The sequence below is a fragment of the Drosophila obscura genome, unplaced genomic scaffold, assembly GCF_018151105.1.
Source record: "Drosophila obscura isolate BZ-5 IFL unplaced genomic scaffold, ASM1815110v1 contig_192, whole genome shotgun sequence".
NCBI classification, from domain to species: Eukaryota; Metazoa; Arthropoda; class Insecta; order Diptera; family Drosophilidae; genus Drosophila; species Drosophila obscura.
The window spans coordinates 1,373,806-1,400,000 of NW_024542781.1; the positions used below are offsets into that span (position 1 = coordinate 1,373,806).

Here is a 26,195-nt window from a genome sequence, read left to right on the forward strand (position 1 = left end):
ACCTACGGGGTGCGTGGCGGGACGAGGCTCCGTACTATATTTATGTTTATATTATTTATCTTTTCAATGATTGATAACAGTGCGCAGGCGCACTGCATGTCCACCCACCCCCAGGGGGCGCAGGGGGAGACGAGCGACCCAGCATATGCGAGTGTTTGTCCAAAATCGATATTTTCCTCAAAAGGCGCACAAACGTCGCAGGGAAAAGCTGTGCATAAATCAAGGAGCAGGAGCAGTTTGCTGAAAGCAACGCCGAATGGTTAATTATTGGATATCGAGACTGCAGCACTAGCATTCAACACTTCCACTAGACCAGATGGCCAAGCCACACTCGGACGGAGATGCCTCTGGTCTGGGCTATGCCTACCAGCTGCCGTCCGGAGGCCTACTGCTGCGCCTCAAGTCCTCGCTTTCGCAGTTCAGCGATCTGTTCAGCGACTTTAGCAAGTACATATCGCCCGCCTACCATCACGACCGCTGCGAGCGATCCGTGCACATGCGTCTCTACTCGATGCACAAGCGAGATTTCGTCATGGTATTTCTGGGCTTCTTCACCTGCTTTGGCCTGGGCATCATTATCGGCCTCACAGGGCCGCCCATTACCAGCACTTCGACGCTGACAGCTCAGCAGGTGCTGGCCAATACAACGCTGGCCCACAGTCCCACGGTTCTGGCCACGGGCCCCTTTGCCATGAAGTCCCCGCTGACTACCACGTACTCACAGCAGCTATGGCTGATAGCCAAACTGGTGACGGATAACAACGATGGTGGGTGGTTGGCTGGTCTTACTTTTGCTTTGGTCTGATGTGTCTCCTCCCTAAACAGATGAGCGCTATGACAAGAGTTTCCAGGTGAGCGTAACCATCGATGGCATCAATGAGCAGCACAAACCGCTGAGTGTCCTTGGGTCTGGTATGGCACACAATCGCACGCGTCATTTGGTGTGTGCGCGCAACGATTGCGAGGAGTTTACGGTGATGCATTTGGGTTTTCTCGACTATGCCCACTACATCATCACGGTGCGGTTCTTTGGCCTCGAGTCCTTTCATCAAAAGTATAACATACGCAGCATAACCTTCTATGTAAGTCAGCTGGATTACCTATATCTTTATCTATATTCATCATTTAATTTCGCATAGTTCAAGACATACAGTCCGGAGTTTACACAGATTGAGATCTGGTTCAGGTGCATCTTTCTGCTGTTTACCTTCATTGTCATTGTAAGTGCATGCCATGGAGATGTAAGCCAGAGATTTCTACTAATTCGTGGATTCCCCATTTCAGTGCTGGTATGCCCACACCCTGCGCAAATATCCCGTCTTCGATTGGTCCATAGAGCAGCGTTGGCTCTCGGTGCTGCTGCCTCTGCTCCTGCTCTACGACAGTGAGATACGCGACACGCGATGCGGTCTATTACCCCTTTTCTAGATATTAATTAACTCACTGCCTTGCAGATCCCTTCTTTCCGCTGATCTTCCTGATGAACTCTTGGCTGCCTGGCATGCTGGATGCCATTCTACAGGCCACCTTCCTCTGTGCCCTGCTCATGTTCTGGCTGTGCATCTATCATGGCCTGCGGCAGAACGAGCGCAGCTTTGTGCGTTTCTATTTGGTTAAGGTGATTGTCGTGCTGCCCATTTGGCTGTGCGCCATTGTCCTGGCCACCTGGGAGAAGTGCAACGAGCTGAGGGACCCCACCTACAGTCACTTTGTGGACACCAGGAACTACAATGTGAGTACTGATCCTGCTTCTGCCTGCCGTCTCTCTTTCTTAATGTGAATATCCTTGGCAGGGCTTCAAGCTGTTCTTCTACATTGCCTGCTGCATGTATGTGCTGTATCTGGTCCTGCTGCTGCTCCGCGCCTACACCGAGCTGCGGTCCATGCCCTACTTTGGTGAGAGATCCCATTCGGGAAATCATCCAGTCCAATCATCATCGTTCTAATCTGTTCCATTCGACAGACATGCGGCCTCAAGTTCCTGACGCTGCTTATGCTCTTCGTTCTGGCCATTTCCATCTCGGTGACCACGAGTCGCTTCGGCTTTGGCATACTCGAGGATAACTTTGTGGCCTCGCTGAACACCACCTACCGCAGCTCCGCCCAGTTCATGTGCTTCTACGGTCTCCTCAACTTCTATCTGTACACCATGGCGTATGTGTACTCACCCGATGGACGCTTCTCCCAGGCCGAGCTGGCGGTCACCAAGGATAATCCCGCCATCTCAATGATCGATGACTCCGACGAGGATGTGGTCTATGGTTCCGATGAGGAGTCACGACGCCCGCTCACCTCGGTGGGTGGGAGTGGGGGTGGTAAAAACGATTACGACAGCGATTGATCGGCGGATAGAAGCGATTTGAGACGATTAGTTAGAGATGTTCCAAAAAATATTCCATTGGTAGAGCGCAGGCAGGGGCTTAAGTGCGTAAATAATTGTACAAAATAATCTCTGATAATCTCTACTCTAACATTAAATAAATATTACGAATTTCCGAAATTTAAACATAGATAAATCGAAGTTTTGCCCAAGGGACGAAGCCTATAAATATGTCTATTATATATCCTTATTCAATTCATACAAATAAGGAACGTCTTAGCCTGCCAGCATTTTATGAAAATTCCAATCACATTCCAAACTGCTCTTCCAAGTCCCAAAACTGATGGAAATAGTCAAATAAATGATACACAAGTCGGGAGAAAATAACACCCTACCCTCGGACTCTTCCTTACGCGTCTTTTTCGAGTCGTATTTCTTTACAGATGAGTTATGCCATATAATCATTCAATTTATACATCAGTACTTACATCTAGTTACAAGTTATTTTGTTGCGGACTGGACCCTCAGTCCCAATATTTAATCTGTCCATCCCAGCCGGCAGTTGCCACTTTGCTGGCCTCGTGCGGATGCCACAAAGCACTGATGCAGACGCCATCATGCGCCTGCCATTTTTTGTACATTTTCGTTGTCTTCCAGTCCCAGATGTAGCACTTGCCATCGCCATCGCCCGACACCAGGTAGCTCATGTCCGGCGAAAAGTCCAGCTGGCAGGCATAGCCCGACACCATATGCCCGGTGAAGGTCTTTTTGCGATTCATTTTGAAGCGATTCAGTGCCGAGAAGATGACGATTTTGTTGTCCAGCGATTGGCAGGCCATCCACTTGCCGTTTGGTGCCAAGGTAACCGCAGGCATGGAATGCATAGTGGGATCCGCAATGTACTTCATGTCCACGGGTATGTCCCACTCCCAAATGCGCATCGACTTGTCGTCCGAGGTGGTCACAAATCGACGATTGTCATCCACAAAGGTAATGGTACTGACAGAGCCCAAATGCCTGTCATATTCCTGCACAATATCCCCGCTGCGTGTGTCCCACTGTGGATAGGGAAAATACGGATTAAGCGAGGGTTAATCGGAGAAGGTTAATCCGTTGAGTTGAACTTACGCAAATGATCTTTTTGTCGGAGGTGCCGGCCACAAACAGATGCTGCTTGCTATTATCCGGATGGAACTTGACACAGAATGGCATCTTGCGGGTGGTGAAACGGGACACAACATCGCCCGTTTCCGCATCCCACAACTTGATGTAGCGATCGTAGGAGGCGGACAGAAAGTGTGATCCCTTGTTGTTCCACGCAATGTCCTTGATGGCCTGCCGATGGCCCGAGAATGTGCGTATGCAGCGTCGCTCGCCATAGACCTCCCACAGCTTGACGCGACAGTCCATGGAGCCGGACAGCAGCAGATGTGCCGTCTTGGGGAACCAGCGAATCGATGAGATGCCCTTGTTGTGCCCCGTCCAGGTGTGTATGTGAGCCTTGGGTAGGAAACATTTGGGTGGCGGGGCATTGGAGCGCAGATTCACACCCAGGTCGTGGGGAGCATGCAGATACGAGCGTCCTTGGTAGTCGTAGGCATCCTTGACTGTACACAGAATATAAACAAGTAGTAGTTGGTTTTTTTTTTTTTGTAAATCCTGTGGCATACTCACTGTGCAGTGTCGCTTTCTCCTCGAGCGGTTTGTCCTCGGGAATGCGGCCGCGTTTGTGCCGCTTGGACAGCAGCTCGTCCAGCTCGGCCCGTTCCTGTTCGTTCGGTTTGGCCACACTTACCTCATTCTCGTACTTGCCCCAGGGACCCAGGAAGCCCTCGATATCATCGGGCTTGTCGTTCTTCTCCTGTTTGCGCATTTTCTTTGCTTTCGGCGCCTCAAAGACCGTCTTGCCATTGTCATCGTATGCCGACTGCAGGTCGCCCACAAACGTCTGCCCATCGGCCGCCTCGTCCACGCTCGGATCCAGAGCATAGCCGTACGTGTGGAAGGTGCGTCGCTGGTTCTCAAACTCAAAGGCATTGATGTGCGCCTTCTCCACGTATCCGGCCAGCGTGTTTCTTGGCGCGCGCTGCTGCATGGTCAGGTCCGGGTGGTCGGGGCCCTTCACTGGCGCGTACATTTCGTCGTAGCGTGGATTGTAGGTTACCTCTTTCAGTGTGGGATCCAGCGTGCGCGGCACTGCAGACGCTCCAATGGGCACCACAACGGGAGCCGCACATACCGCTATGGCCGAGGACACTGAATGTGTTTTGTCTACAGGCATCAAATGCGCAGGAACCGCTGCTGCTGCTGCCACAGCGGCGTCCTCATGGTCGGAGTCCCCCTCGGAGGAGCTGGCGTAGGATTGCAGGCACAACATTTAGAGGCTGCGCACAAACTCGGTGTACTTGTTAACAAAGTGCTGCAGATAGATAACGATAAGGGTGTACAGAAGGAAAACAAAAACGTTTATAGAAATTTCCATCAAAATTGGCACCAGTGTGACCGCGGTCTTATCGATCAAATATACCCGTCTGACCCTCAGAAAATTACCGAAATATACCAATTATCATTTTAAAAATACACAGTAATATACCGAGGAAAAAAACAATTGCCCCAACAGCTGTTGATCGAAAAATTTAATGTTTTTCAAGAAAAAACATTTTGTGGGTCGCACCCTTATTGTTATTCATAATGACTGGACGTCTTTGGTCCTACGACATACTAAAGCAAACGGCCTGTGAAGGCTCTGCAGACATTGACGCGATAAAGGGAGCCTTTTCTCTTTCAACGAGAAAACTCGACTCCATTCGGACCATTCAAGATTTAATTGATGCTTTGGAAATTGCGGATCTGTTGAACCCGGAAAATGTGGAGCCGCTGTACCAGATGTGCTCCCATCAACCGAAACTGAGAGAAGCCCTGGACAGCTACGGGCCACGCGAGCCGGACAGCCGGGGACCTATCAATCTCTATCAAGAAGAACGACTGGCCGAAGATATCCGACAACACCTACGTATTGGCCAGGTCCCTCAGGTGGCAGCACCTCCACTTGTGGTTGCTGCTCCTGCGCCCCCACTTCTCGCCCAGCAGAACTACGTGACACCAGTTGCATTCACGGATCGCAAACGCGAGGCTGTCTTTAATAAGATCTCTGAGGAACTGGGTCGATTCTGGCGAGCATTGGGCCGCAAAGCGGGCATTGGTGAGGGCACCATGGACGGCCTAGAAGACCGATATCCCCGTGATCTTAAATCCAAAATTCTACATCTGCTGCGGCTGATGGAGGAGGACGAGTGCCATGACCCTAGACATTTCCTTATGCGTCTCTGCCGAGCCTTGACGGACTGCGGTCGGAACGACATAAAGAGGAAGGTGGAGCAAATAATGTCCCACTGAAAGATATAGATTGCATGTTAAACCAACTGTAAATGATTTTTTGTTAATGCAAGGCAATGGTACTAGAATATAATTGAAAAAACATGTGATTGTGATCTACGGATAAAGAGAGTGTTTCCCCGTAGATAGGCGTGACATATATAGCTAGTTGGCAGAAAGCCAAAGAATTCTGTAAATCTGAAATTTGTAATGCATGTAATGTAATCCAAGAATAGATTATTTAATTCATTTAGTGCTCAATACAGATAACCATAAAACAAATGCTTTCATATCAAAAATAAAACTCAGCCAGTCATAACACAATTCATTTCAAATGCTACCGTTAGGAGCGGCTTTTTTTATGCAGACATGATAAGAGCACGTCAAGGGAAAAATAACTACGGAACCACACTATGGAGCAGTTCCCGGTCGTACGAAGCTGAAGATCAACAGTTAAGTGGAATTAGCCATAAGTGACTTAAACTCCAGAATGGACCAAATATTTAAACTTATGCAGGAAACAATGGATGCAAACAAAGCATTTCGTGTCCTGGTACAAATGCTTATCTCGAAATGACTAATCCAATATTATAAATCGGATTATGGAATGCACGAGGACTAGTCAAAAGCATTGAAGAGCTCAGACTCAGCTCAGTGCCAATGAGATAGATGTAATGTTGATAACTGAGACATCTAAAACCAGCCTAAGTATACAAGTGGCCAGTGTGAGCGGGCCGACTAATGGTGGATGCATCACAATCGCTTCTTTATATCTACCTCCCAACCAACCTTGGAAGCCTCTCGCACAAGAGGTCATATAAAAATCTAGGTATCATATTGGATAGGGAACTTAACTTCAAAACCCATACAACTATGGTTCAAAGGTCGGTTATGGCTAAGAAAAGATGACGTGGCTGCTTGCTCCCAGGAATAAATCAGTCCATACTAAGGCCCATGTGAAAATATGCACTCCAAGTATACGGAATTACTGCTAAAAGTAATCTAAGCAAAATAGGAATTTTACAATCAAAAATTCGAAGGAAAATGTATGCATTTAATGCCCCCATGCTCGCATGATAAGGACATTGAAAGAGATCTAAGGGTTCCTAAAAAAAACAAATATTTTATGTATACATACACTTTACGTTCATGTTCGCTTCTGAACGGCAATAAGTGCTGTTCAATTGTTCAAAATTCCCATTATAATTTATTCTAGAATCGATGGTGAGGTGGTAATATAAAAATGATAGGGTATAAGAAGTCCCATACTAGACATATCAGCGATGCAGAACACACTTTGTCAACATGCTTGGAAGCATGTGGCCCAGCAGCATGTACGAAAAATTCAGGCGTTACAATTGGAAATGTGAAAAACGGCAAATTTAGGCAAACAGCTGATTTGGAATTAATTATTAATAATTTTTTTTTGTTGATATTTACTGGTTAATAACCTGATTAAAAAGAGCGGGCTTAAGCTATTTTTTTTCTCGGTTTCTGACAGTCACACTCGACAAAACAAATCAAGTGAACTATTTATTTTTCCATATATATACATTTGAAAATGACCGCCAAAATTTAGCGCACAAAAAAATACTGACATTTTTCGCTCTCAATTCGTGGTGGTTTTTCAAAATTTGCTCTCTTTTCAGAGGTGAAGAGAGCGTTTTCGTGGTGACTTTCCCATCCTTTTCGTGGTGTGGCCGCATGTTCTTAACGGGAACGCGTATGGAACGTATATTCATTGTTGCGACGATCCCGTAAGATACGTTTGATTTGCATTGCAGCATTGTTGTGCAACTTTGGCACGGGATGAGCAACAATCTGCATAACTTGGGAAAATGGATATTATGGACTTGAGATATTGTTTGTAATTTCAGGCTCCAATTAATGCAGAAACTACTCAGTCTCTGTTTTGAAAGATATTAACGAAATTTTGCAGTTCACGGGTTCCAATAATAGGTATCAGCAACACTGACGTCACATTTAGACATTTACGTTTTATGCTTTGGCCGTTTTTGTTTGAACCTTTTTATGGAAACAATGCAATGAAAAAGAGTTCTGAAAACTAGCCAATATTGTAGAAAATTTAAGTATCTATCGGATAAAATTATTTGTTTAGGGTTGAGAAGGCCAACTAGCTGGTAATATTAAACGGAATATCAAATTCGAGGAATATCAACGTTGAATGGATTGAAAAAAAAAACAATCGATACTATCGTGATAGTATCGGGCTCAAAAAATTATTTAAAAACCATTAAAACCTTTTAGAAACTTGTCCAACTTGTAAACTTGTAAAAATTTAGATGCCACCTGTCGATTTGTTTACAAATGTGTCTTCGTATTTTATAACAGCCAATCCAAACATATCAAAAGCGCAACGACTGTAGCTCGATACTATCATGATAGTCGCAAAACCGTCGATAGTGGAGGCTAGCAGTAAAATATCGATACTATCGATAGTGCCATCGATGGTTTGACACCTCTAGCTCACAGATTTTTCGCCGCGCCAACGAACACGTCGGGGTATTGTCGAACTCTGCGGAAAAATGAAAATTAACGAAAACAACACAGCGCGCGCATTTTTATGACTTTGGTAAATTGGCATAAATAAAAACGAAGTTCGACTGGTTGGAAATATTCAACCAAATAATATACAATTTGTGTGGTGTGCTAGTGCCTGTGATTTCCTTTTGCTGTAGATTTGTATGCGTCGTTTTAGTTGTTTTTTGTTGTTTCGTTTTTCTTGTGTGTTTTCCCTGTACAGTAGATATTCCATTCGCATAATTGGCCAAAGCGTGTTAAGGCGTGCGAAAAGTGGTAACAAAAACGACAAAAAAACCTAGAAAAATGCTGTCGTTGATTTCAAGCCCTGTCTCGCTCACTCCTCTTAGCTCATTTTTTCCGCCGCCTAAGACCAGCGTTTTGTTGTTGCGCAGCGTATATGTACGTGTGCAAGAGTGTGTGTATGTGTGGGTCTGAGTGCATAAAGTGTGTGTGTTTTGTGTGTAAATTCCAAAACATAAGCTGCGCCGCTCTGCACGTATGGAATTAACAAATCACACACTAGAATGTACTATAGCTCACAAAAAGTAATTCCGACTTTTGGGTGTGTCTCTCGTTTTCGCCTTTTATTATAATATTTCCACTTTTATGCCGCTTGGAATGTGTGTCTGTCTCTCTTTATGTCCCCCTTCATTCCGTCATTCTCAGCTCATTCGCTGGCTGTGGAAATGTTTGTTTGTGTGGAAAGAGAAGCAACAAATGTGAGTGCGTCCGCATTGCCAACTACGTGATGAAATGCATAAAGTGTCTCCGTTCCCTGTCGTCCCTTTTACCTTTTTCCCCTTTCCCCTCCCGGGCTCCAATAGGTGCCAATTAGAATTGATTATTATTCATTATTTCTCTTATTACTGATACACACACACACGCAACCACACATTTGCAGCGACAAACAATTTCGCGCTCTCTTTTGAGTGTCTCTCTTTTGTTCCCTCTCTCTTACACAAACAACTCCACAGCGTTGTTGTTGTCGTCAGCGACAAGGTCTCTCTTCTTCTTCTCTGCGTTTCTGCTTCTTCTTTGTGCGTTTTTTTTTGTTGCTACCTTTTTTTTGCCGTTTATTTTTCGCATAACGTCATAACGCAAACGCAACGTAAAGCTCGTGGATAACGTGACGCAGAGTGAAATAAATAGTTTAAAAATAAAATGAAAATTATTGAAAAAATTCGTATAAATTACAGAATAAAATTGTGGCCAAAATGTGGTCAAAAGGTGTGCGATAATCCATGTAAAATAACAGTGTAAATAAAAATAAAACGTCAAATAAAAAAAAAGTGTAAATCGAAAAAAGTGCCAAACCAACAAATGTGGCAACAATTTGGCCATTTCTGCGTGTATGCTGTTGTTTGAGCCAGGGCCCAAAACAATCGACAACAACAACAGCAACAACTACAGTGGAAAATAACTACACAACAAAAAAATACGAAAATAATATCTAAAAGATTTACTTAACGACCAATAAACCACCAACCAGACGCGATGTTCAAGTGCATTCCAATCTTCAAGGGCTGCAACCGGCAGGTGGAGTTCGTGGACAAGCGCCACTGCTCCCTGCCCCAAGTGCCCGAGGAGATACTACGCTACTCCCGTACCCTCGAGGAGCTCTTTCTGGACGCCAATCACATCAGGGATTTGCCCAAGGTGAGTGTGGTGGGCGTTGTGGGCGTGGTGGGGCGGAAGGGCAGGCGGGGTGCTGCTGCAAATATCATGGCTCTCAAAAGTGCGTGGGGAAATTGAATGAAATTCACTCTGGGTGGAACCTTTAGAGTTCTGATGTGGTTTGGGAAATGAATACCATAAATATTAATGGGAATAAACTGCAGAATCGTTTAGACGCTACTTTACTCTTTCGATTATAAATATTCAAGGATTCATTCCATAGATACATTTTTTTTAAGAGCATGAAATATCCATCGAGTTATCTAAAAGAAAAACCTAACAATCCATCATCCAGTTATCTGAAGGACAGATAGCAGAAGAGGCAAACAAATTTGTCAAGCAAGATCCTCCCTTCTTCTGAGGAGAACTCTGGCTGACGACCTTGTTGCGCATCTCACAGATACTCTGACGGGAGGGGGGTTGATGCGCCTCGTCGCGTAGTTTGCATTCCTAGAAGGACATTGACCCTCGGGGCCTAGGGTCTACTTTGGTCAGACTCAGCCTCCTTGTACGAACGAGTAGCTATCAGTCTGTTTGTATCTTCTGGAGAGTGCATCCACCATTTGCGAACAGACAACAATTACGACAAAAAACGTTGGCTCCGTCCGAGCGGAAGTCTTTAATTAATGCGGGGAGCGGGCTGGGGCAGCGGCTGGGGCTGGGGCATCTTTAACATTTAACAATGTAAAAGCTTTGATATTGAGTACATGCCATGGGGATGGCTTCTGGCGTTGCATCCATAATTGAATCCACAATTACGCAACTTGTGGATACACACAGATACACAGCTACATACATAGATACTCTAGCTTGGGCATTGTGTCAACATCAAAAGCCACCGGCTGTAATACCAATTAATAGCCAAGTGATGCCCCTATGATAATAGTGGACCTCCTTCCACCTCCCCAAAGTGTGTGGCGCATCTACAAATGGAAGAGATACTCGTAGAGTATATTGATTTAGTGGTGAAGGAGAGTTCTGAAACGAAGTATCTTTGATTCAATTATTATTACCTAATACTGCAAGTAATCTGAATAGTATAGTATAGTATTTTCTAACACTATCTATTCTTTTTCTCACTTTGCAAACAGAGATAGTTCCTTGATTAACTCTATAAATTTTTAAGGAATATACTAGATGCAATTTAAATAGTTCTGAAGCTTCCGCTGAACTGCAATTTATATATACATAATATGTATATGTATATTCTGGCTTCTGGTTCTGATTTCTCTCATGTCAGCGGTCTTCCGTCTCGAGTGTACGAGAGTATCTGCCGGATAGATGAATAAAAAACAAACAATCAGAACTTTGAGAACTCTGCGGGGCCAGAGTCGTAGAGACATAAACAGAAAAAGTCTCGTTGACATGGCAACAAGTGGGGGGTTGGAGGAATAATACTATGAAATATATTTACTATCCACAATTGCAACTGAAGCGAATGCGAGGAGCGGAGGAGCAGGCCCCTGTCTCTGGTTGCAAATTTATTTGCGGTCGCTGTCCATGCAATTGTTGTGGCTTGTGTTTTCAATAGAGTTTTCCCTACAGTTTTTCCTCTTCCTCCTCCTCCTTCCCCGCCTTTCACTAATGAACTTCTAATGCAAATTCATGTCTGACACAAGTCGGACACATTTTTATTAGAGCAACGTTCAACGGCCGTCGCCACAAGTTGTTGCTGCTGTTTCTGCTGCTGTGGAGCAACCACAATGGACACAAGTCTCTCACAGCAATCACGGGAGATGGGAGACAGCAGCAGCAACGGATGTACTGATGTTCTGGGGCTCTGGAGAACCCTTTTTTTTTTGTTTGTGTTGTTGTCGCTTTATGCAGAACCACATTTCCGCGTTGTCAGAGGCAACAATAAATAGTGGGGCATCGATAGAGGAAAACGTTCCCAACTGCTCTGGCTTCAATCTACTTCAATCTAGAGTCCATTCATTTCGGTTAACACAATTGTGGCAGAGGAAAATTGAAGTGGGAAATGGCATTTCTTTGACGGGGCGGAACCTACCCCAAGAACAAACAGAATTTGTGGCAGACAAAGACAAGGAGAGCGAAAGAGGGAGAGGGAGAAAGAGTGTCCCCCCATGTCCCAACTGAACCGAAAGACTGACTGGTTGGGTTGGCCCACCTCCATTCATTTGGGCCAATTAGTCACGGCTCAAAGATAAGATACCAGGTAATCGCCACCTTATCGCCCTGGCATTGCCCCCATCCACATCCATTGCCGGGTCCCTTGCCTGATTGTCTGCCTCTTGGCTTACGAAACTTGAAGCCGTCGCAGCACAGGTGCTGCACCCCCTTCCATCCCTCCCTTTCTACATTTTTTCGAGCACACAGACACACACACACACACAGAAAAGAGTGCCCCAGAAAATAAGCAGCAGGCAGGGCAGCGCGGCAATGACATCATTTTTTGGCAGTAATCGGCATTCGGCGTTCGAGTACGGCAAAACCCAATTGAATCAAAAAAAAAACGGCAGCAGCAGCTATATAGTAGAGAACATTTTTCAAACTATTCACCAAAGGAAAATTAATGAACAAATCGTAGTTTTATTTGCTTAAATTGATCCTTTTCTATAGTTTACTAATAAAAGAAACTACGTAATCGTAGTAGATACATTGGCCATAGTAAATTCCATAGATACTTTTGTGTATAGTTTTAATTTGAATCACAATTGGTTTTTTTTCCCCTACGAACTGTACTTCCACCTGTGGAATGTGTTTTTATTTCGTGTTTGTTTTTAGTTTTTCCATTCGTCACACACAGAATCTAGACTTTTCCTCTACCTCTGTTCCCTCTTCTCAACCCATAGATAGATCTATCTTTAGCGCAGCTTAAAACCGGTTACCCACCGTCTCTAAATGTTCTCCTCACTTAATTGTTCTCAATGGCATTCGTATCTGATACTCTGTTTAGCTTTTGTTTAAGCACAAAACACACTCAGATACAGCTGAAAAGAGAGAGATGGAGAGAGAGAGAGGCAGAGAGAGGAGTGCATCTGTGGTGGAGCTTTAGTTTTTACTGTTGAACTGATTCCCCACCGAAGATATAACTCAGATTTATGGCAATTGCGTTGCAATTTCTTTATTTGCATCTGAAAGATACTAAACTTAATGGGATTGCATTTGAAAGATAGTAAATTGTGCGCCAGCAGCTGTGGCCATAAAGAAAGTTTGTTAACAACCACACACAAAAGTACACAGCTACAGTTACAGATACAGATGCTGGTGCTGCAGATACTGTATCTGTTGGGTGCCCCGTTACTGGTGTGTGCGTTGAATAGAAAAATGAAGATGTACAGATTGGAATAGGCGCACAGATGCCCACAGACTGTGTGTGGATGATGCGCCACCAGAGTGAAGCTCCCAGCTCCCATCCTCCATCTGCATGGATTTGCAACACACACACACACATACGAGCATTTGTATATTTTCTGTGTATCTACAAGTGGTGTTGCAATTGCTGACAAGGCTGCCACTGCTGCTGCCACTGCTGCTGTTGCTGTTGTGTATCTGAAAATTCAGTGCGGCGTGAAATACTAAACGTGGCTTCATGGCTCCATGGAAGCTCTCTGCCGCCATCTCTGGCCACACATAATTGTTGCCCACTCGTATCGTGTCAGTCTCTGGTTCTAGCTTCTCAGCTGGTTATACGCTTCAGATGCGTTGTCGTCCAAATGTATCTAGAACTCGTTTTCCACAGGCCACAAGGCGAGTGTGTGCGTGTGTGTGTGTGTATTTGTGCCTGTCTGGGGCTTCTGTTTGCTGTTCGCCTAGTCGTTTGCAACATGCACACACAACCCCAAAAAACAGAGACAGAGACAGAGAGAGATACATATACAGACACAGATACATTGGTTGTGTGGATTACACTTGCAGATACAAAGATACAAACAAACAAAAAAAAGGAACATTTAAAAAATTGCTCAAATCCAGCGAAGCGCATTGGCATTTACATACAGAAGAGAAGAGAGGAGAACCTCACTGTAACAGCTAAAAGCGACAAGCGACTGTCGTGTCATGGTTCAGTGCTGCAGCTGTGCCTGTAGCAGATGTATCTCTCAGATAGTTTCTCATTTAAAAGCAGATACATTCCATTAGGCACACAAATTGGGTTTTAACCAAACAGAAGATTGAATTGTTGTTCAAGCCGCAATGGACAAAAAGATTCGTTTATAAAATGCATTTGGCAGAAAATTCAATTATCGTTGGGTTCAGTTCCAGGCTGCTGCTGCAACATGCTATGCAACCAGAGCCTCTGCTCGACTGCGGCTGCTGCTGCTGCTGCTGTGTCGCAACCCAGACTCAACAGTGCCTTCTGCCGCTTGCTGTGCGCCTGCTCCGACTAGATACAATAGTAAAAGTGTGGCTGTCGCTGTGCCTGTGCCTGTCGTCGTGTGCCCCAAAGCTCTAGCCTGTCTCTATCTGTCTCTCTCTCTCTCTGTGTCTCTCTCTGTCTCTTTGTGTGAGTGAGTGTGTGGCATAGAAAACTGGTAGGTTTTGTTGCCACATTGCATTTGCCGGCCGGTGTCTGTTGGCCGGCCGGTAATTTATGGTCCATGCAGCAGAGAAGAGAGAGGCAAAGATGCAACTCACAAGTAAGGCTGAAACTCAAGTTGCAAGCGTGGGTTGCACATAGCGAAGGGAAAGGCAGGAGGAGGAGCAGCTGGTGACACGGCTGAGTGGCAGCATGTGCCTCTCTTTTGTGGTTCCTGCCAGCAGCACTTGGCTCTGAAAACTTTACAATTCACATTCATTTTTATTGTCATCCATGGGCTTGTACCGCCCTCCCACCTTTTGTCTTACATTATTTTTTGATACCCTTTTGCAGCCTAAGAAGGACCCTCTATCGATCCTACAGAGTATACTGTAGGGGGTTAGAACTACTCTTTCTATGAAAATAAGTGCTTAAAATGTGAAAATATTTTGCTAAAAACTTTGTTGGCCGTCGAAAATTGCCATCATTGGAGCATTATATCATATGAATGACTATATTCGGAATTGATATAATTAACGGCTCAATGAGTTCTAGTTGCTTGCTCTACCTGTCTCCTTTTCCGCTCGGTTGTGTGATTAAATCACACAGAAATGCGTCTGAGTGGACATTGCAACGCTCGTATAAAGAGTATCAAATGCTTCTGCTTTCGATTCTTTCCCTTTTGCTTTTTTTCTTTTGTCCCTTTTGTTGCATTCTCGGCCATTGGCCCCGCCCCGGTCCCCTTTACTGCCCCCCTCTCTTAGAAACATTTCGCTTTGGGCCATTTTCATATGCAAGTTACGTTTTTTGTGTACGCTTTTCTTTTTCTCTTTTCTGTTTTCTGTTTTTGGGTGGTGCCTTCTGTGTCGCCTTTTGTCTTCGCTGACAGTTGCAACTTTTTGACGCATGATTTGTTGAAAGGTTTTTTTTGTTGTTCGCCAAATAGAATCTGGCACATTTGTGCTAGGTAAAAAGCCAGAGAACACAGAGACACTAATGGAGTCCCCAGTCCCTCCCCCTCCAAGCCTTTAGACCTGCTTTTGTCTTTCCAAATTCCCAGCTGTGCATTCGTTGCTTCTCTCTCTCTACGTCTCTGTCGTTGCGGGGTGGTGGCCCCAAAAAGAGAGAGAATTAGTTTCATTCTTTTGAATTCCATTTCGATTTGTAAGTCCAAAAAGTACGACGGATATCTGTGTGTTCCGTGTGGAATTTCGTTTGTGTTTTGTGTTCTGTGTGTTGAAAGTCTCTTTGGCAGTGGGTCAACAATCTCATTGAGTCACGGCCACCAAAGGCAGCAGCAGACTGCTGCTTGTTCGGACAGTAGTATTTCCACTTCCCCACTACTCATATTTCCATTGTCATGTGGGGGCATTCCATGTACAAATGCGGGGAAAAACTTAACAGTTACGACTGTGTTATACCCTGCTAAATATTTCAACCTCAATGGATTCTCAATCCTCCTCAGTGTCCTGATTTATTTATTAACAAAATCAAGTATTTAATTATGATGCTATTGTGATGATTTTTGGGTAAATAGATAAATTATAGCTTTATTAGTAAATATACCAAAAATGAGCATCAAATATTTAACATTGCGGATTGTAGAAAGATACAAGATAGGTTTAAAATATACCCTATACATCCAAAATCTAAATGTTAATAAGGGGGTAGGCACATCCACACTGCAATATAAATGCTAAATATAATTCCGTGAATATTATTTAAGGGCCTGTCACATTCTGGGCATCTCCTGGCCAGAATCGGTATCTGGGTTCCACCTGTACGCAAACTCGATATACCCCTACATTGTAATTACACTTATAACAGGGTATTCCAAAAAGAAGAGAAGAATTTAATAAACTTTATGATGACTACGAGAACTACGAATTATTTTCATTATTATTCTTGCGGTGGCACAAATGTTTGAGGGGCCAACAATGGGGACATAAAAAGAGGCAGCCACAAAGACCACCGCGCCGCACTGCCGCCCTGCCGCCCTGTCGCCTGCCACCCGCTGCGGCTGTTAACCTTGAGGTCTATGACTCAGTGGAAATGTGAAAATGTGGGAGTGGAAATGGGAATGGGCAAGAGATGAGTCCGTACTCCACATTGCACTGAAGGAAGGTCAGTGGAGTCTGGGGGTCTGGGACTCTCGGGTCTCGGGTCTCGGTACTCCCTTCACTTTTGGAAAGTACCAAACAGACACACAGACAGACAGACATAATTTATTTGCGAATCAAAGTCGTGAGTTTTCATAAATGAATTGTTGGCGACATGTCCCCCCTGTCCCTGTTCCCTGTTCCCGTCACCGACCATGTCTGTCCGAAGGAAAAGAAAGCAAAGCCACAGCCACAGACACAGACACAGGAGGAGGCTCCTCCAACCGATTCGATCCATGGCTCCATTCTAATGGACGACGCGACGTTTGGGTCACGGCTCCCAAAACAAATGACAAAACTCTTGAAGGAGATTTATGACCACGAAAATCGAGTCCCTAAACTGAGATGCAATGCAGTTTCTTTTGGGTGAAATGGTGAGGGAAATGCTGGGGCAAATCGAATGCTGCCGAATGACATTTGAATGTAACTCTGTTGTCGTTTATTTTTCTTGTGTCGTGCTCTGAGGTCTAAATGTTTTCTGTTTTCTGTTTTCTTTTGCAGAATTTCTTTCGATTGCATCGCCTGAGAAAGTTGGGGCTGAGTGACAATGAAATTGGACGGCTGCCGCCGGATATACAAAATTTTGAAAATCTTGTCGAGCTTGATGTTTCACGCAATGGTAAGTGTTTGACACGTTTAATGTTTGTTGTTTGTGCTGGTGCCTCTGTGGCATGCAACAAGTGGTGGGGCAGACTAAATTACTGTTTGGATGTTTGCCTGCTGCCTAGAGATGAATCATTTAATGATTGATTGATTGACAGGCAACAGCATTTGAAGCAGCAGCAGCACAGCAGAAATATGTGGTTTTTGTTATACAAATTGAGTGGCCACATGCAACGGATGGACTGTGGCATGCATCGTGCGGCAGTTGATGGTTCTGTATCTGTACCATCGATAGGAAAGTTGCAGGGAGGAGGACACAACAGGAGATTTTCACTCTTTATTAAAGTATCTCACGCCTTTTGCCTCTCTCCCAGCGGGGCTTAGCAGTAATTTAATTTCTGTTTAATTGAGTGATTCGATTTTTGGAACATCATTGTGCCTTTTTCTGTCAGAAATAATTACAAATACTCAGAGAATTTGTAAAATTCACTCTCTCGTTCTCTCTCTTACTTTCTCTCTTGCCACCGCCAGCTCTCTTCCAGTGAGATTTATAGTGATTGAAATATCTGGCATGTGAACAGTACAGTATGTTCAGACAGAAATCAATATCAATTGAACGACTAATTCAATTAAAACTTCAATTTTTTTTATCAAATTAAATCACAAAATACGTGAATTGTGTGTCGAATGAAATTATTTTTTATTATTTATGATTATTATTATTGAGTTAGATACGGGATAAAATGTGTGTGAAATGGCAACAGATACATACTCGGATTTCCTTCCTGTTTTTTTTTTTTGTCTTTTAATTTTGAATCTTTAATTGAACTTAATTGCATACATAGCCTGCATAGCCAACTAGTTTTCACCTTTAATTGTTGCATTAAACGTATCTATTGAGTGGATTTCAAAATAAATCGAGCTGTTTAATCAATCAGATTTAGTTTTCCCAGAGATACGTTTAATTGTTGACTTTGATTGGAAAAGGATTTGATTGGCATTTAAAAATGGTATTTTAATGGGTCCAAAATGTATGGAATGCGTTGAGTAATGTAACTACGGTTGTGAAAAGTACTGGTAGTGAAATGCGCATATATTTCTATACTGTAGCAGCTTTCTACAGAATTTCCCTGTGAATGAATTTTTCTCTCAACATTTCTCAGCTCCACAAAGATATTCGCCGAACTTTCAACTGAACTTAAAAGGCCAGAACAATTGCATATTGAGGGACCAGAACGAGGCTCTCTGCCGACACCCCGAACATCCGTCGGGCGCTGCTCTTTTCAGGTCTGCTTTATGGCCAAGGAAGAAGCATCCGGCGGAGTTTGATAACTTTTTTTAATTTGTGTCATATTCCAATGCACACGCACAGATACAGATACAGATGCAGATACATATACACACCCCCCACACAGATACAGATGCAGCTATATTCAGTTGGGGAATTGCAGAGATACGATTCTTTTTCATACCGTATGGATTTTGTGCTTAAGCAAGCGTAAATCCGTAAACAGTAAACAGTAATTGGAGTCAAGTGCAGCGCCGCTCTACCAACCAACCTCCCCTTCCCTACCTTCCGTTTTGTATGGAAAAATAAATGAGAAAATAAATAAATAAATAAATGAAACTGCAAGGGGAAACACGGTAGCCGCCCCCCACTCCAACTCCTACTGCCATGGTAACCCTAGCAACAGCAACAGCGGATATCGTACGAATCATCGTTCGTTCATTCACAATGCTTTCCTATCGAATGGAACTCTTGGACTACACTAACAGAAAAAAAAAGGAAGGAACGTTTGAGTTGAGATTCTACTTACTCAGATACTCACTGGGAGAAAGAGAGAGCCATCTATAGATAAACAAGCGGAAAGAGTAAGGATACGCTGGACTCTTATGGCTGCTAAGCCACACTAGGAAAGAGGAATAGAAAAACAGTTTAACAGAAACGCTTACTTTAGAGTACAAATCTCACTATATGAGAGCTATCATCGGAGAAAACCATTCCTAAGCTGTGGCCTGTGGCTGCTAAGCTACACTGTGAGAGAGAACCGCTTCCTGTCCTTCCTTCCTTTCTCTGAGTGTATGAGGTCGCCTCGCCGGGGCTTCCCTTCCGATTTCCGTTTCTGATATCACAACCCAAATGCCGGGTAGGTATAAAAAAGGTTTCGTTTTGACCAAATATTGCATTACCAGCCCCGACCAAACTCATTGAGTGCACTCATGAGTGCACTCATTACCCAAATTGGATCGAGCATTGCACTGCATTTGAAGTATGACGACTTTGGCCCCGCGACGCGGCATGCGGCATCGTGTTGCACCGCGCTGATTATGCAGTTTATGGCTTGTACACATGACCCACAAAATGACCAGTAACACACACCCCACCCCACTCCACCACACACACCGCCCGACAACAGCAGGCCAAGTGAATGTCTGTGGAAATCTGAGCTCGATTTTCCTGCATCCCAGAAGGTGAAAGGAGTCGCCGCTGCCGCCACTGCCGCTGCCGCCCACGTAAAAAAGTTTTGCGATTATCCGCCTGCTGGCTCGTATCTGTGTGATTAATGGCCGGCAAAAGAGCGGATAAGTCGATCAGCAAATATTAAAAGATCTTTCCTTTTTTTCCCCTGTAGATAAGTACGTGTCTGGGTGTGGGTGGAGAGTGGAGAGGGGAGGTACAGGGGGCCTTCTCTGGGAAAACCTTTCACATTCAATTGCTGCCACACGCCGCCGCTCAAGTGCATATTTTATTGAATCGCATTTTGTTGGCCGCTTTCGGGGAACAGAACTCGTTTTGCTGCCGCACAGGTGTGTGGCATGCTTCCCCCTCCCTCTCTCTGCGTCGCTTTGTGGCACACCTTTCTTTCGTTTCTTTCATTGCCACATTTATTTGTTCATTGCGATTCCCAGCGCACACTCTGTAGATTCTATTTTCGCCTCAAATTAGCCGTCTCGATTTGTATTTTAGCTGCTTTTGCCACTCCGAGCCACGTTGCCACTCTGACACTGCTGTTGCCACAACAATAGCTGGCCATGCCACACAGCCAAGTCCGTGCGCTCGTGGTGGTGCTGCACTTGACAATAGAATTTGTTGCAACAAGCAGCAGCAGCTGGGAGCCGCATTGTCACAGCGCAACGCGCGACTGTGGCTACAAAAAACAATTTTAATAAAAACATGAAATTCCCCTATCGCTCCTTGTCGACTGTGGGTGTGGGTGTGTTTACATATACTTATATACAGCACTGTGTTGTGTTTGCACAGCTGTGTTCAAAGTAATAGCAGCGATAACTGCCGGAATAATATTACAGACCTTTGCCAGAAACCAATTTGCCTTTTTGTGATTGGCTACAAAAGTTTATTCAGATTTTTTATACAATTGCTTAAAGGTTTTAAAATGTGATCTTAAAATGTTATCCTTGTATTGGGGCACCTTCTGAACATTTTTCTGAACAAAAAGCATAATTGTGTTGCATATAAAAGAAATCCCTTTTGAGCTGCTGTGTCCTTTCGGTTATGGGGAATTTGTATGTGAAAACTCTTTTTCCGTTTTATGCATCGTCTTTTAGTTTTTGTTGACACGACTTTGACACGGAATACAATTCGAATACAAGAAATATTTCCCTGATTGAATCAAGTATTTGCACACTGTCCTGTCTTCTATCGCACGAATTGTCATTCCACGTCCAATGCTGAAAAATTGTTCCCCCTTTTGTGTGTGTGCTTGTGCTATTCGTTTGACCCCCACTGTGTGTGCCCCTGTACAGGTGTCATTGTTTGTCGTTGTCGTCGACTCGCGAGTTGTGCACGTAAATCATTATGACAATTTTTGACCCGCTTACAAAACCCCAAGAGCCAAAAGGGCGCTGCTGTCGACTGTCGCTGCTGCCTGCTGCACTGCTGCCGCTGTTGCTGCTGCTGTGTAAAGTATTTTATTTTTTCGCAGACTGCTGCTAATTGTTTGTTTATTTGCGTATTGCGTTTTCTATTTTCATTATATATATGCATACATATGTTCATATACATTCAAATATGTAGTTTTTCCTGCATTTCATGTGTATTATTTGATACCCTTTTAGAGAAAGGTTTGGGTATGATTAATTTGGTTAGATTTCGAAGACTATACAAAACACTGGGAATACTTTTCCATTTGAAAGATACGCCTACCAAGAAATACATACCAAAAATCAAGAAATCTCTCAATGCACTCTCAAGGATACCGACTACATCATTCTATACTTACACTAGAAAATCTGGTACTCGTAGTGAAAATTCTGTGATTATTTCAAAAAACCTTGTAGAATATATCTACAAAAAACCTTTAGGAAGAACTGCTAAAAGAGAGTGCGAGCGTGGAGCAAATAAAAAATCTAAAAATAGAACAAGCCTTTTACACGACTTTTCCGCTTCTGTCTTTACCCTGTGGCTTCGCTTTTTGGTTGTCTTCGGCTTTAACTTTTGCCTGCCCTCGGGGATCGCCTTCGGCCATAGCTTCAAACTGTCTATCTGCGTTTGTCGTCTTCGGCTTTCGTCTTCTACCTTTCTGTCTCGGCAATCGTCTTTGACTGTCTCTCTCTCTCTCTCGTCTGTCGCCATGGGTAATCGCGTTTATTGGATGCAAAATAACTTCTTTGCACTTCTCATAGTACTGTCGCTGAGAGGCATCTTTGTCGTCGAGACACATTGATTTCCAGCTTTTCCTACCCGACTCGCCTCGCCCCATCGCTTCTGCACATACTCGTAGTACATATTTTCGCGAGTGCAGTTTCATTGTTTATGGAGAAGTCAGTCGGTGTGTGCCGTGTTTATTAAATAACAAATATTTCGTGGTATGTATTTTTTTAAGGCTACTTGGCAATGCGTTTGGTCGTTTTGGAGGCATAACTGTTGCCAAATTCAGTGGGGGGAAATTTGTCATTCGGTTTTTCGAAGCGAATGGATTCTCGGTGTGACGAGGCGTGAAGCGCAGCAGATGGCAGAGGGAGAGGCAACATCCTCCATAATATTATCAATAGTGGAAATTTTGTGATTTATTCAACTGGAATTTCATTTCGATATAGAGATAGAGAGAGAGAGAGAGAGAGAATATCAGCACTCTCTCCCTCTCTCTCTCTCTGAGTCTCTGATTCCATCGACTTATTAGAGTGGAAAGTTGAGATGTGGTGTTCGATTGTGGAATGTAATTATTTGCCATAATCAGCTTTCCCAGCAATAGAAACGATGGGAACTATATATATTTATGTATCTCTGAGTGAGAACCTCCTATATATAGGTATTTAAAGCTGATTGCGACAATCCCTTGCCCCTTGGGGGCAACAGAACCAAAAAAAAACTCAATTAAATGCCATTTGAAAGTCATGCCCTTAGGCGACACATCTTCTCTTCCCTTCAGCACAAAAATGTGTGTCATACATTTACAACTATAATGTTTCTTGATGCTTCAAATGGTTGCCTGCCTCTTGGGCCTCAGTTGATGGTTGTTTATTGCTACTGCTACTGCTGCCGCTGCCGCTGCTGCTACCGCTGCTGTGTTGTTGTGTTGCAATTGAGGCGTCAACTGGGTCAAAGTTAAAGTGCGCTGCGGTGCGGTGCTCGTCTGCTCCTCGCGGCGGCGCCTTCATTCAAGTGGTGTGCTCATTTTGCTGGCATTTTGTGCCCCCAAGTGCAGCAGCAGCAAACACACAAACAAACCATAAGTACAATGAAAATTTAAGCCCTAAAAAACGAAGAAGAACTCTGGGGCAAAGGAATCAACGAGAACAAAGGCTAGAAAATCAAAGCCCAAAGCTTTTGTCGTGGCGTTGGAGTCCATTAGTGTCCATGACTTTGTAAGAATCAGAAATTGGCCAGCAAAAAGAATCAAGAGCCAAAGTCCAATTGATGGGAACATTTCAATGTACTATCTAAACAAACAAACAAACAGACAGACAGATGGACAGACAGACAGCTGGACAGACAGATGGAAAGACAGAAAAAGAATTGTATAATTAATCGAATTAAACAAAAACTAAATCAAAATGTCAGAAAAGCATCAGCTAAAATTGGTGGAAATCATTGAATCACTGAATCCATGCCTATGATCTGCCTCCGATCTCTAGCTCTGGCAAACCGATTGACGTCACTCCTTCCCCCATCAAAAGGGGCAGGCAATTAAAAACTACTCGGAGGCAGCCAGGCAGGCAGGCAGGCAGCACGAGGCATCCATCGGTTTCTACTTCTACTGTAAAAACAACAAATCAAATGTTGCCAGCCATTGATTCCACCTCCTCCGCCTTCGTTTCGACATGGTAACAGCAAACATCAAGCAGCAAGCAGAAAAATGATTCAATTGCCAAAAGAAAACAATGTTTTACTCGTTCCAAAAAATAACAAACTTATTTAAGGCAAATACAAATACAAATTAAAATAGAATTTGTATGTGGCACAATGTATGTACCTATGGATGTTAATTTCTTTGTACGAAAAAACCTTAAAAATATAGCGAATTTCATTGGATTTATTCATGCCGCATATCTTTGCCTCATTAAGAAAACGAATTTTAGACAAAAATGCAAGACAAAACCATCCAAACTAGATGCCATGGAAGAAGGTAGACTTTTGCGTGAGATAATCATGGATTTCAGATAATCTTCTCAAGAGAAACCCTTTTAGGGTGTCGATAATGCTTCTAAAATCATTTATACATAACAATTTGTTTAAATTTCTAATTATAAAATAGAAAAAAATAGAAAAAGTTTTTTTTTTTGCTAAATCATCATCCAAATGGAAAGCCAAACGATGCCATGGAAATCAAAAACACATTTGCACACATCATTTTATGGCTTGCAGCTTTCAGCTGCATTTGTAATCATGAAACGCAGTGTTTGAGTGCATGAGCTGTTGAAAAACGGCTGGTAAAACAGCTCTTCTGGTTAGCTAATACTTATTTAGTGGCCTGAACCTGTTTTTGTGGTTGTACGGCGCGTACTCGTATCTCTGATAGGCAACGCGACGCAACAAACCACCCGCTAAATGTGGCACAGATGTCCAAAGGTCGTGGTTAAGTAAAAACAAATCGTAGGAAAATTGATTATGTCATGCAGGAAGGAAACGAAGGACTTTGCCATGACAGAGGTTTCAAAATGTCAATAGCAGCTGTGTAGCTCGGCGAATGTATCTGAAAGAGGGTTGCCTAATGAGATTTTAATTCCAGGAAAGGGGAATAAGCTTTCAAATCAATTAAAAATCTTTTGCTAAACAGATGCTCGTCACAACGTTTGAGTGGCACCTGTTGCTCCACTGCAACCAAACGATAATCTTGCCACAAATAAGAGTCACTTCACTTATCACTTATCCCCCCGCTTTCTGCGCTCGGGCTCAGTGCAGCAGCAGCTCTTACCACAAAAGACAGCAGCGCGCCTGCAGCGGCACCCGTTCTGTGACGGAAAGCCATTTTCCCAGTGTTGACGCTTGGGGATTTAGCAGCACTCTGTTGGAGGAGCACTTTTCACAATGCCACAGCCACAGCTACAGCTAAAGCCATAAAATTGCATCCCAGACAGACGACAATGAGAGGACTTTCCAAAGGATTCTCCCCCCTGCTGCTTTCGCTGCCCCATTCTTTTCATCAGTTTGGTGGCTGCTGGATGCTGGATGGATGCTATGCAATAAACGAAATGGCAATGTGCCATGAAGAGGAGTAGCAGCAGCAGCAGCTCATAACGAGGTATAGAGGATCCTTCTATCCTGCTGCCTGTCTATTGAGAGGCAGATGCACAGACACAGGCAGAAGGCAGGATTCCAGGCAGAAAATGAAAAGGCCGTGGCAAATGAAATATGCATTGCATATCCATCCATCTCGACATCATCTTCATTAAGTGCAGTCTTCCGATTGAGACACACACACACATACACACACCGATGACCTCAAACCACCCAACTCCTCCTTCTCCTCCTCCTCCACTGTCTGCCTGTCTGTCTGTCTTTCTGCCTGTCTCTCTGTCTCGCCATTGCCTTGATATACTGACAAATCATTTCATTTCGCCCGATTTTCAGTGCACGGATTGCCATCAGGCATGCTCTTAAAATTTTTGTTCGTTCAATGACATTGAAAAGAATTTTCATATGTGAAAATTCCACCTCACGGCTCCCCGGCATTTTGTTCCTTGTTTTTTTCGCACTCACAATGTTGTTGTCGCCGTCATTGTCGTTGCTGACGTTTCGCATTCGTTTATTAATATCTTATATTTGTAGGAACAGAAGGGGTATATTGTATTCGTGGGAATATATGTAACAGCCGTATATATAGGGGGGTTCCGATCGCTATAGGAATTTTCCCTAAACGAATGGAGACCTTCGTTCGAATGACACGAAACAGAGAACGAGTTGTACGGGATTCATAACTGTGGGATATTATTTAAAATAGTTGGTTTAATTTGAATTTCGTTAGGAAATAAGCAAGTACATCAGGAAAATTTAAAAAATACTTAAATTATATCAGAAAATAATACTAAAAATTGTAATCCATAAAACTTATTTTTGATATTTCCCCGCCATTAGAATAGATCGGAATATTCATTCTGATCCTTTATTCTGGTTGTGTTTTTTGCGCTGCTTCTTGTTTTTCTTCTGCTTCTGCTCTTTCCCCATCCATCAGACTTTTCTTCCGTCTGTTTCCCTCATTTCGATCGTTGTGTGTTGTGTGTGGCTTTCTCTGGTCTTTTTATTTTTGGGGAAATTTATAAGCGCTATAAAAAATCTGCCACATTGTTCCCGATTTTTACCCATTTCGGATGCTATTTTCGGATCGTTCTTTCTCTTTTTACAGTCCGTGATAATATATGATACAAATGATTAAATAAATTTGATGTCTCTTTGAAGATTGCCGCCTCAGTGCCTCTGTGCGCCACTGTGTTGCATAATTGCATAAATTGATTACGAATTTCCCTCCGGTTTTCCTGCCCAGTTGGGTGCCGCTTGGTCGAAAGCATTTCCTCTAATTTCCCATCATTTCCCGTTTCTCTTAATGGGTTTCCCAAAAATGTTGCCCCAGTTCTCCCCCCTCCC

General features: G+C 43.7%; 5 protein-coding genes across 5 annotated transcripts in view; 3 read left to right on the forward strand and 2 right to left on the reverse strand.

Moving 5' to 3' along the window:
- Positions 1-163: 163 nt before the first annotated feature.
- Positions 164-2,669, forward strand: LOC111067681 (transmembrane protein 181). Its single transcript, XM_022356933.2, is given in 8 exon segments — positions 164-767; positions 826-1,082; positions 1,140-1,220; positions 1,285-1,384; positions 1,455-1,732; positions 1,794-1,896; positions 1,964-1,971; positions 1,973-2,669. Coding segments are annotated over 8 exon segments (1,647 nt in total). The 5' UTR covers positions 164-316; the 3' UTR covers positions 2,342-2,669.
- Positions 2,609-4,697, reverse strand: LOC111067680 (pre-mRNA-processing factor 17). Its single transcript, XM_022356932.2, has 3 exons — positions 3,995-4,697; positions 3,449-3,927; positions 2,609-3,378 (listed from the first exon to the last, which is right to left on the reverse strand). The coding sequence occupies exons 1-3, from the start codon at positions 4,695-4,697 to the stop codon at positions 2,845-2,847; spliced, it is 1,716 nt and encodes a 571-aa protein (XP_022212624.2). The 3' UTR covers positions 2,609-2,844.
- Positions 4,698-4,851, reverse strand: LOC111067682. The gene has a single exon (XM_022356935.2). The coding sequence runs from the start codon at positions 4,800-4,802 to the stop codon at positions 4,698-4,700; it is 105 nt and encodes a 34-aa protein (XP_022212627.1). The 5' UTR covers positions 4,803-4,851.
- A 66-nt stretch (positions 4,852-4,917) lies between these two features.
- On the forward strand, positions 4,918-6,029 carry LOC111067644 (fas-associated death domain protein). The gene has a single exon (XM_022356863.2). The coding sequence runs from the start codon at positions 5,012-5,014 to the stop codon at positions 5,714-5,716; it is 705 nt and encodes a 234-aa protein (XP_022212555.2). The 5' UTR covers positions 4,918-5,011; the 3' UTR covers positions 5,717-6,029.
- Positions 6,030-8,183: 2,154 nt separating this feature from the next.
- Positions 8,184-26,195, forward strand: part of LOC111067632 (protein lap4) — a 71,434-nt gene continuing 53,422 nt past the window's right edge. The window contains 3 exon segments of the mRNA XM_041593567.1: positions 8,184-8,288; positions 9,436-9,895; positions 17,051-17,168. Of these exon segments, the coding sequence (XP_041449501.1) occupies positions 9,734-9,895; positions 17,051-17,168 (280 nt within the window). The 5' untranslated portion in view covers positions 8,184-8,288; positions 9,436-9,733.

Bases quoted from the DNA above. Each gene is read 5' to 3' on its own strand.
- LOC111067680 (XM_022356932.2), bottom strand. From the start codon at position 4,697: ATGTTGTGCCTGCAATCCTACGCCAGCTCCTCCGAGGGGGACTCCGAC. The intron at 3,928-3,994 runs GTGAGTATGCCA...TTCTGTGTACAG, and splicing joins GGAGAAAGCGACACTGCACA to TCAAGGATGCCTACGACTAC. The intron at 3,379-3,448 runs GTAAGTTCAACT...CCCTATCCACAG, and splicing joins CCGACAAAAAGATCATTTGC to TGGGACACACGCAGCGGGGA.
- LOC111067682 (XM_022356935.2), bottom strand. From the start codon at position 4,802: ATGGAAATTTCTATAAACGTTTTTGTTTTCCTTCTGTACACCCTTATC.
- LOC111067644 (XM_022356863.2), top strand. From the start codon at position 5,012: ATGACTGGACGTCTTTGGTCCTACGACATACTAAAGCAAACGGCCTGT.